Below are 10,409 nucleotides of genomic sequence, written 5' to 3'. Positions count from 1 at the left end.
TTGACTTTTGACTTTTTTGGGTATTTTTTCACCTTTTTTAAAAAAAGTTTAAAAACATTTTTTTGTGTTATCCAAATATTTTGGAAACATAAAAATAACTCAAAAACCAAAAATCACTAAAAATAAGTCGGTCCAAACCCCAACTAAAAGTGGAGTTTATTGATGAGTTGAAGGAAAGTGATGACAATGGGAATTAAATAAAATGAGGAAGAAAACGGATTACCAATAAGACTACAAGAAAAAACTTATTACAGAGATTTAAGTAATATACACCATAAAAATGTAACTTTTATATTAATTATTTAAGAATACTTTTAATTAAGCCTTTTTTAAATGCATGATTTGTAATCATGAAAAGTAAAAAATAAATTACTTGTTACAGGTTAGAAATAAAAGTGATCGATATTTTGATTCAAAATGTATAATTTGAAATCATAAAAACTAAAAACAAATTACATATTACAACAAGTAAAAGTGATAGATATTGGCAATGCCATAATTTTAATTTTGATTGTAAACGAGTGAGAATGTACATAGAAATTTTATCCGCAACTTTGTTTAAAATTAAACAACAAACAATTAATGGTATCAGAGCCAAGTATATATATATAAATATACCGAGTATATCAAATGTATTTAGTTTCATGCATGTTTACTGCTTCAAAATCGCACTTTCATTCTGAGATAAATATATTTTATGTTTGGTCGAAATAAATAACCCTCGAAGAAGAGGAAAAAAATTAGAGATCATTGATTGGTTGACTGAGATAGATAAATAATATTTCATACCTCAACTTTTGTTTGTCTACTAGACATAAGTTTTAGCTTTTGTCTATAAGACATAATATATATAATCAATTGAGCAGGTTCATTGTATTGAAATATCTTAATCTTCTGCCTTATAGATATAAGTTCTAGCTTTTACGTAAAAGGCATAATTTGTGATCAATTGAGTAAGTTTATTATCTTGAAATATCTTGTGTCCACAATTTACACTCGATAGACAACAAAAACTTTATGTTCCGAATTTTCTAATTCAAAGATTTTTTTTCTTTAAATATTTAATAGCACTAAAAATTCAAGACCGCCCCGCCTATAAAGGTCATTCGTGAACTTAACCCGACCTTTTTAGACAAGACACAAAACAATTGGGCTTCACCTGGAGAGTCAGTTAGAAGGCCTACCCGAGCCCATTTACTGTACCCGAATTCAGTTGTCTTGCTGAAGAGGTCATCTTCATCAATTTACCCCTCTTTTTTCCATTTCAATTTCAATTTTGTTCTGCAAAACCCTAGCTATCTCTCTCATAGTAGATCAGGATGACGAAGCAGCAAGCTAACTGGTCTCCTTACGACAACAATGGAGGGTAATTCTTTATGCAGATTGTTATTTTTCTTTTTTGGCTTCCTTTTTTTATCTATGTTGAATGTGATCTCGATGGGTGATATCTGATCTGTTTACTGTTTGCAGAACATGTGTTGCGATTGCAGGTGCTGATTACTGTGTAATTGCTGCTGATACTAGGATGTCCACTGGTTACAACATTCTAACTCGTGATTACTCCAAGATCATTAAATTGTATGTCCTTTTTTTCTTCTCTAATTCACCTAGTAGTTCTTTAATTACCTGGATTTTATCTAAGTGTAGTGTTCTAGAGTAGGATAATTAAACCTTTTTGAAAGAAAAAAAATGTGAATGTGGTGGCCGGACCAGCTTGTGCGCAGCTTGACTAATTATATGTGATACCTCTGCTACCTCCCACCAGGATAGGTACAAGACGACCCAATCAGTGACGGAGTGAAATTTTCCTTCTTAAGTGGGTTCAAAATATGATGTAAACACACTAAGACGTCAATGGGATTCAACATGTAATATATATACATAGAAAATGATATCAGCCTCTAGGGGTAACTGCCCATCAAAACTTGGACAAGTAGGAAGAAATCACAACATGAGATATCATACTTATTAAGATAAACTTACATAGAATTTTATTTAAACTATATATACATAAAACATAATTTTGTCCTTGAATATACAATGTAATTTTTCACCAGATGAACCTCTTTGCACCCACGTGACTCTGCTGTTGCTGGTAACTAACTGTCCATCAAGGCTTGGACAGATAGGAAGTAATCACCCGTGTCCTTTGAGATTTGAACCAGAGACATCATACTTATTAAGCTAATCTTACATAGAAATTTATATAAAGGTTAAGAGGATGTCGAAATATTTGTATCTGACAAAACTGATTTTTGAAAAAAATTAACTCTGTTTAATGATTCCCTAGATTTGAGTAGTCTAGCCTCATTTCCAGTGTAAAGTATGTAGCTGTTTTATAGAGTCCGTTTCTCAGTTTTGTTCCCTGTCCTTGTTAGTATTGCTCCAAGATCATTAAATTGTATGTCCCCTTCTTCTCTGTTTTACCTTGTGGTTCTTTCGCTCTTTGGATTGTTCTCTTTTCTCTTTTTTCTTTATCCCATATATTAAGTTAACTCGTGTTAATTGTAGTGCTCTGAAGTAGGATAATCATACTTATTAAGATAATCTTACGTAGAATTTAATATAAAGCTTAAGAGGAAGTCATTTCCCTTGTACCTGAAGGAACTGATCTTTGAAAAATTAACTCTGCTTAATGATTGCCTATATTTTAGGAGTCTACTTCCATTTCCTGTGTAAAGTATTTAGCTCTTTCCTGAAGACCTGATCTTTAAACTTTTTTCCTGTTCATGTTAGAAGTCCTGACTTGTGTCCATGCTCAGAAAAGGGGATCCTGTGGATTCAAATACCGCTGCTCCCACTATTGTGACTTTAGATGTGAACATAGAAAGCATATGTCTTTCATAAACTATGAACTATTGAAAAGCAAGGGTAACACATCCACTGCCAGAAGGTTGAATCATCATCTCAATTGGTTGCATTCAATATGTTTAGCAATTGTATACCCCTACTCTGTACTGTTACATTAATATTGAAGTGGACAAGCACACATCTCTGAAAGCCAAAAATAATTCTTTCATCTCATTACATCATGCTTCTTGGTGCCTTCCATTTTGTTTTAGCGTAATTTCTTATTTAATGAAGCATCCTACTTTTATTAATGATTTTATCTGAATGTGCAGAGCTGACAAGTGCGTGCTGGCCTCCTCAGGATTTCAAGCTGATGTGAGAGCTTTGCAAAAAGTTTTGGCAGCAAGGCACCTGGTAAGATGCTGAAAATTCTGTTAACTGTTGCTTCTGCTGATACTTTGTAATCTTAGGTGCATTGGTGCAATGTATTATTCTTTTTATTGTCGATGTTGCTTTATGTTCTGCAAAAACTGAAATAGCAGACACTGTCTAGTAAGTTTTGAAGTTTTTGATTGTACTTCCAGACCTATAATTTGAAGTTTGCATAAGTACTCAGGTTACTAAATTGGCAATGAACTTAAGTTTTGGAACATGTGAGTGGAACAGAGGGAGGATAAAGGTGCAATAACATGGTTGTGTGAAGCAATGAGGGGCAGGGAGAGGGACACTGACAGGGGGAAGACCAGGGGAAGCAACAGGAAAGATTGGATTTTCGGCTTATGTTTTATGTTGTTTTTAAGTGAAGTTTACGTTGCTTAAAGGAAAGGACACGCAGTATCTAATGTTTTCATTCATCCTGATGACTCTTTCTTGATTTTCCTTTTTTGATAGAGATGTTTCTCGTCTTTCCTAAATCACAAACAGTCATCTATGAGTCACATTTGTAGTAGTTCAATTCTATCTGATAAGTTCTTTTTCAACTCTTCTTTTAATGATTATGCCTATTAGACGCCCGCCATTCTATTGTAAAGGAGTATTTTTGTGCGTTCTCTCTTTCTTTATTGGTAAAAGAAATATCATGTGTTTTCTCTGTTTGTGGCTTTAATACGGAAATGGACATTTAATATTATTATGTGTGTTACATTTCAAAATTGTCTGCTGTTTAGACATTCACACTTCAAGAATATGATGTTGGAAGTGATATTCTGCTTTTTATTCTTTGAAAATAGACCTATCAGCACCAGCACAATAAGCAGATGAGCTGCCCAGCTATGGGACAGCTACTTTCAAACACCCTATACTACAAACGTTTCTTTCCCTACTATGCGTTCAATGTTCTAGGTGGCCTTGACAGTGAAGGTAACAAATTATGGGAGGATGCTGTCTCAAGGTTTTATTTGTATACATCTTTATGTTGTTCGGACTTTCCAAAAATGTTGCCGCACCCTTGTTGGATCTTCCAAAAATGAGTTACTTTTTGAGGATCGGATAAGCACCCGTCGACATTTTTGAAGGTCCGAGCAACACTATACATTGCTGAAAAGAAACTTATTGTTATTTTATTCTTAAATTCTCATAGGAAAGGGTTGTGTTTTTACATATGATGCTGTTGGATCCTATGAGAGAGTTGGGTATAGTTCTCAAGGTTCAGGCGCAACTTTGATCATGCCTTTCCTGGACAACCAATTAAAGTCTCCAAGCCCTCTCTTGCTGCCTGCCAAGGTCTGGTTCATACTTCACTTTTGCCAAATTTTCTTTCAAGTATATGAAGTAGCTAGTGCTGTCAACTTCACCTAAGAATTGTGAGAAAAGGAAAATGTGATTTCCTGCTAACAAAGTTCCCATGACCTGCACAGGATGCTGTAACTCCACTTTCTGAATCAGAAGCCATTGACTTAGTGAAGACATGTTTTGCTTCAGCAACAGAAAGGGATATATATACTGTAAGTGATTTATGTGCTATGGTATCTATGCAATGACACAATAATATTTAAGAACTATTAATCTTCGGAAACTTTTAGGTTATTAAGTGTGACTGTTTTGCAATAATCATGACTCGGAAATGACATCTTACGAGTACTCTCTTAATTGTGAGCCAAAGTTTCTGAGTCTTTACTTTCCTATTGATCTGGTACTCAATGGATGATCAAATTGTATAAGTGTGGCAGGGAGAAGTTTTGTTTGAGAAGGTTATGAAGCTTTTATCGTCATCCTGTTTCTGAACAAGTTGCTTTCATATATGCAGGGTGACAAGCTGGAAATGCTCATATTAAACGCTGATGGTGTTCGTAGGGAAGAAATGGATCTCAGGAGAGACTGATTTCTGTTTTGCATCGGATTCATGTGATTTATGTTTGAGTTGGTTCAGAAGACTCGAGTCATCGATACATATGGACAACAAAATCCCAGGAAGACCCTTTCCATGGCTGTATGCACATCAGTTGTTAATTTGTTGATCATCTGTGTATGTACTGTACTGTAAACTGCAGTTCCTGGAAATGCTATGCTGGACTATAAAAGAACTTATTGTTTGAACTTATTTAGTTTGAAAACCTTACTCTTTAGATCGATTTACTGATTGAACTAGATTTACCAACCTCTTTCACCCTAAGCGAATTTCCCCGTTCACGAATTTTAAGGAAGGAATTTGTATACTTCAGATAGATTCTGAATGTGGTCAACTAATATGTTAACTTACTGAGAGCTTCTGCCATTTTTACTCCTTTGATGGCTAGAATCCGCAATCTCGGAATTGGAGGTGAAAGGTGTTTCCCTCGTGTTGATTATGATATCTTAAGGATTGAATTTTGCTGCTTTTTTTCTTTGTAGAAAGATAAAAAAAATTAGGGTCAATTACATTAAACACTCTTGTAAGATGATTTGATTTTTGAAAGGGATTCCTCTTTTTCTCACCTACCATAGCAAAAAGAAGACCCAATGGAAAACCACTATTTATTTATTTTTAAAAAAAATTAAGTTTAAATTTTTCTATGGTAAGAGAAATAAATCTATAATCAGATCATTTAAAAAAATACTGATATTATGTTTTATTAAAATGCGAACTTGTAATCTCGAAAACAAGACAATTTACTTGTTACAATAACTAAAAAAAATTGATGGTATAAAAATTTCTACCACTACAGAGTCATTTGGTTATCGAGATGATTTAGACAAGGATACTTCATAGGATTAACTATCCCATCTTCTATATATGATAATTAACCCCATTATTTTAGTATTAAACGATTCCATAGACCAATTAATAATTACAACCAAACACGGAACAAAATAATCCTATCATTTATTTTGTGATTGTTATCCCTTGTCCCACCAACCAAACAACCCCTAATAATATAGAAAAATTTGCATAGCACACATATTCAAGACATATGAGAGGACATTATTTTGCTTCATAATATTTTTTTCGCTCCCCTATGAACTTGGAATAGAGCAATATTTGGACAAAAAAATCAAGGGATCAAACACAATGTGTTGATTTACTAGAGGAGTCGCGGAGCCACATGCACTTGAGGGGAAGTTTGTGTTGTTCAGAATCTTCAAAAATGTCTTGGTGAAAATTCTGGTTCCGCCCAGTGAATGCTTGTTCTCTTCCTTCCCTACTACATCTCTATCGGTTAAAAGGGAATTCTGAGTCATTTTCAGTCACTTTGAAGGGCTGATGGTGCTGGCCGGAGCAATAGAGATTCCACATCTTAAAGTAAGAACGCTCTAGATTCCTCACCTGAAAACACAACAAGAAAGAAATGAGCATTTCATGTTCGGAGTCTCCAAAAATGCACTACTTTGAAAGGATTCAACATGCACCCAAGTAGCATTTTTGAAGATGAGTCCGAGCAACATATCAAGAATGTCGTTGAGTAAAGTACATGTTATGTGTTTAAGTACTCACCCAACGTGTTGTATCAAATAAAGGGCAGCTCATTCGCGCAGCCTTGAGTCTATTGGTGAGATCTTGGAGCTTTGAACGATTTAGTCCCAACGAAACTGCCTTCTCTTCGTATTCCTTCATACTGCAGAATGCAAAGTAAACCAAAAAGGAATAAAATGATATCAGTCACAAAATATGTCCTTGAGCTGACGGTCTATTGGAAACAGTCTTTCTACGTTCCAAGGTAGAGGTAAGATCTGCATACACACTACCCTGAATATGTTGTTGTTGACTTGTTGTTGATTCATTGATTGATTTGATGAAATAATATTTGAACGCATACCTGCTGACAATCATTTTGTCCCCAAGTCCTGTGGCCAAACAAAGGGAACCAGCAACTCTAGTAGCCATTTTCTCAAGGGGAAGTGTAATCATTGGTAGACCAGCCCAAAGAACATCTGTTCCTGTGGTATGTGCATTGCACATTGGCCTACAAGTGACCAAAAAACACCAAAATTTAAGAACATGACATGAATGGAACTAGATTCTTGAATGCCAAGACGTCGAATGTTTCTTAATCTTCAAACGTGTCTAGGAAAAGATCAGCCAACGAGCTACGCCTGATGTGCTCTTGTTTCATTACAACATCTGTGAAAATAATTTGGTCTGGTTGCAGGCCTTGTGCAGCAGCATCTGTAATAAATGAGCTGCATTACGAGACCTTTCATAAGCTAATATACAGGTATTCCTCTACCAGGTTCGACTTTACTGAAGAAAAACGGGCGAAGTCTCAACTACCAGACTCTACGAGTGGATTAGTTGAGTGACTAGACTGATACTCTAAACGAGATAAGAGAAATGCATGATGTGGAAGAAAATACTTACGTGCGCGGAGCCTCATCTCCCCTGCAGCTGGAAATCTAAGAAGCCAAAGAGCACTGTTTGGTACACGTTTAAGGATATTGCACCTGCACATACCAACTCAACAAGTTTTTTTAGAAAGTGCTTGTGAAGGTAAGAATTGACCAATTTAAATCAGTCGAAGTAACGACCATGTAATAAAAATCTCAGGATCCATCTTGTAAAGCTGATTAAAACATGCAAATATGAATTTATCCTCAGGCAGTCCATAATCACAACGCTTCGGTTGGCAGTTTGAGTTTAGCAAATGACAGTATTTCTACAAAGAACAACAGCAAGAGACTCAGCAGCAGCGAAAAGTAAAACAAAACTAGAATAGTTCAGCACAGATATAAGGTCAATACCATTTAAGATATGAGGTTGTGGAGGAAAGGGATTACAGTAGAAGTTTAGTAGGGAATAGTGTGTTGTCTTGTTATCTGTCCATACTAGTAGTCGTAGTATTGCTCATGTAGTTTCTGGTTCTTCGATTTTTGTTATTATTTGTTGTCTTGTACTTCGACTATCGTATTGTTTTGTTGTAGTTATTGTCTTGTTTTCTTGTACTTTTATTACTTCTGGACTACCTTGGACTATTTTTTCCCTTGAGACGAGGGTCTGTTGGAAACAACCTCTTTACCTCTACCTCTACGTACATTCTACCTTTCCCAGACCTCATTTTCTAGGACTTCTAGGACACTCCATACTAGTAGTTGTAGTATTGCTCATATAATTTCTGGTTCTTCAATTTTTGTTATTATTTGTTTTGTACTTCATTTAATGGTGTCTTCAACTATCGTTATTGTTTTGTTATAGTTCTTGTCCTATTTTCTTGTACTTTTATTACTTCTGGACTGCCTTGGACTATTTTTTTACCTTGAGACGAGGGTCTATTGGAAACAGCCTCTCTATTTCTGAGGTAGGGGTAAGATGTGCGTACACTCTACTTTCCTCAGAGTCCATACTGGATATGTTGTTGTAGCCAACTCCAACTAAGAATTTGGGATCGAGGCATAATTAATTCATTGATTGATTTGACGAAATAAGATTTGTTATAAAGCTTAGAAAGATCCAAGGAAAACTTACTTGCTTATAATCGTTGACAAAATAGCAATGAGGGAGATGTACAAGCTTCTCTGAGTAAATATGTGCGTACTTCATCGGTGAAACAAACTGCATACAGGAAAATTACACTCAAAGGATCCTACAGAGAGAAAAGGTTAACAGCAAATATGATATCGAAGGTGTCACTAGCCAGCAAATTACCTCATCTGTAAGCAAATAATCTATGTACGTTGCCCCCGTGGTTCCAGGGAACCCCATGTATGAAACCTGGATTGGAACTGGCTGCATTGCAAAAATCTCAATTCTTGCCCCCTACAACAGATCGGTCCATAGTCCATCATGAGATACTTAATGCTGTAACACGTTACACGTGAGGTGATGGACGTAACACGAGTAATGCTGCTTAAAACAACAAATGCAGAATCATAGTATACAGAATATAGACAACCAAATGTGCACAGGATGAGATGTTTTCACAGCTTTGCAGTTTAGTTAGGCAATTTCTTCATAATATTCATTGCTCGAAATAACAAACATGGATCCATGCTAACCAAATCCTCATCGACTGTGTTTGCGTGTGTTATTTGCAAGCAAGATTGTCTTGCGTACGCACAACAACAATCCTAGCAAATAATCTAAAGTGTAGGATTGATATGGATTGACTATTGAGTCCAATCTGTATACCTTGGTATAGCCATTAAGATCGATAAGTATTTGTATTTGATCCTCATTAATCATCCTTGCTGTTGCATCAAATGTCAAGGATGACACATCAATAAAATGCTCCGCCTCAGACTGGGTTCGAATCCCCCACTCTGTACCACCATTTGGTCTTAGAGCATAGCAGAAAACCTAGGAAATGTACTCGTAGATTTAGCATGAACGAGAACAAAAGCTCCCGGTGGTACTAAAGATGCGAAAAATAAAGGAACAAACTGTCCAAACCTCAATATTCTCTCTGTCATGCATTCCAAAAACTGAACCCATCAGATGTGATACTGGGTGATTTCTAAAATCGCTGCTCACATAACTAGACACATTAAAAAACTTATAAGCGGGCAACATTCATGAAATGCCAATGGCAGGTGTCAAAGAAATGGACCTTAGGCTTAACCCGCACGCCCAAGACTAAACATTAGGATCGTGGACAATATAAGACGGGAGGCCCAACATCGGTAAGCAATGAATTGGGAGTCTCTAATACCATGATAAAGAACTAACTCAACCCCAAAAGCTAGCTCATGAGGTTAGAATTGACTAAGACCATATAAACAGATCGTGTAATCCTTAACCCGTGGATGTGGGATCAGCTAGAGCAACTTACCCAACCCTCAGTCTGCCATTCCTGCCACCTCCCTTTATTGGCAGCGGTGGTGGATGGATGAAAGTAGAAAGTGAGTAGCGAGCCGCTATCAAAGAGTAGTACTGGGCATGCTTTCGACTGTGCAAGAAAAAGAAACAGTCAGTTCAACCTCACATCATTTGTCACGCCTCGAGCCTACACCCTGGGCGGGACCGGCACTCGGAGACCATTGCTGGCCCCAAGCGAACCCTTGGCCTGGCTTTCTTAACTCAGCGGAAACTTAACTCAACAGAATAACTCAATGCCATGCAAAGACATAAAATACTTAACTGATGAAATCTGGCCAAAAAGGCAACTCGAGTCTCAAAATAGAATATTTACATATATACATAGATAAAAGACTCAAAACTAACTGACTGACTGTCTATGAAGCCTCTAAAATACTGAGATGGATGTTGGGAC

At 36.3% G+C, this 10,409-nt stretch overlaps 1 protein-coding gene and 1 pseudogene across 1 annotated transcript; one reads left to right on the top strand and one right to left on the bottom strand.

Annotated features, from left to right (window-relative positions):
• Positions 1–1,195: 1,195 nt before the first annotated feature.
• On the top strand, positions 1,196–5,354 carry LOC102595078 (proteasome subunit beta type-1-like). The gene is made up of 7 exons (XM_006343325.2): positions 1,196–1,366; positions 1,471–1,578; positions 3,123–3,204; positions 4,020–4,149; positions 4,370–4,512; positions 4,647–4,733; positions 5,036–5,354. Exons 1-7 carry the CDS (start codon positions 1,320–1,322, stop codon positions 5,108–5,110), a joined length of 672 nt encoding a protein of 223 aa, XP_006343387.1. The 5' UTR covers positions 1,196–1,319; the 3' UTR covers positions 5,111–5,354.
• A 1,064-nt stretch (positions 5,355–6,418) lies between these two features.
• Positions 6,419–10,409, bottom strand: part of LOC102594743 (probable UDP-N-acetylglucosamine--peptide N-acetylglucosaminyltransferase SEC) — a 16,774-nt pseudogene continuing 12,783 nt past the window's right edge.

The sequence above is a fragment of the Solanum tuberosum genome, unplaced genomic scaffold, assembly GCF_000226075.1.
Source record: "Solanum tuberosum cultivar DM 1-3 516 R44 unplaced genomic scaffold, SolTub_3.0 scf00039, whole genome shotgun sequence".
In the NCBI taxonomy this organism is placed as follows: domain Eukaryota; kingdom Viridiplantae; phylum Streptophyta; class Magnoliopsida; order Solanales; family Solanaceae; genus Solanum; species Solanum tuberosum.
This window is presented reverse-complemented; position numbering and strand designations above follow the sequence as displayed.

What these genes read in the sequence shown, in the direction of transcription:
- LOC102595078 (XM_006343325.2), top strand. Translation starts at nt 1,320, where the DNA reads ATGACGAAGCAGCAAGCTAACTGGTCTCCTTACGACAACAATGGAGG. An exon ending in TACTCCAAGATCATTAAATT is followed by an intron (nt 1,579 to 3,122) that starts GTATGTCCTTTT and finishes CTGAATGTGCAG; the next exon opens with AGCTGACAAGTGCGTGCTGG. An exon ending in AGGTGGCCTTGACAGTGAAG is followed by an intron (nt 4,150 to 4,369) that starts GTAACAAATTAT and finishes AAATTCTCATAG; the next exon opens with GAAAGGGTTGTGTTTTTACA.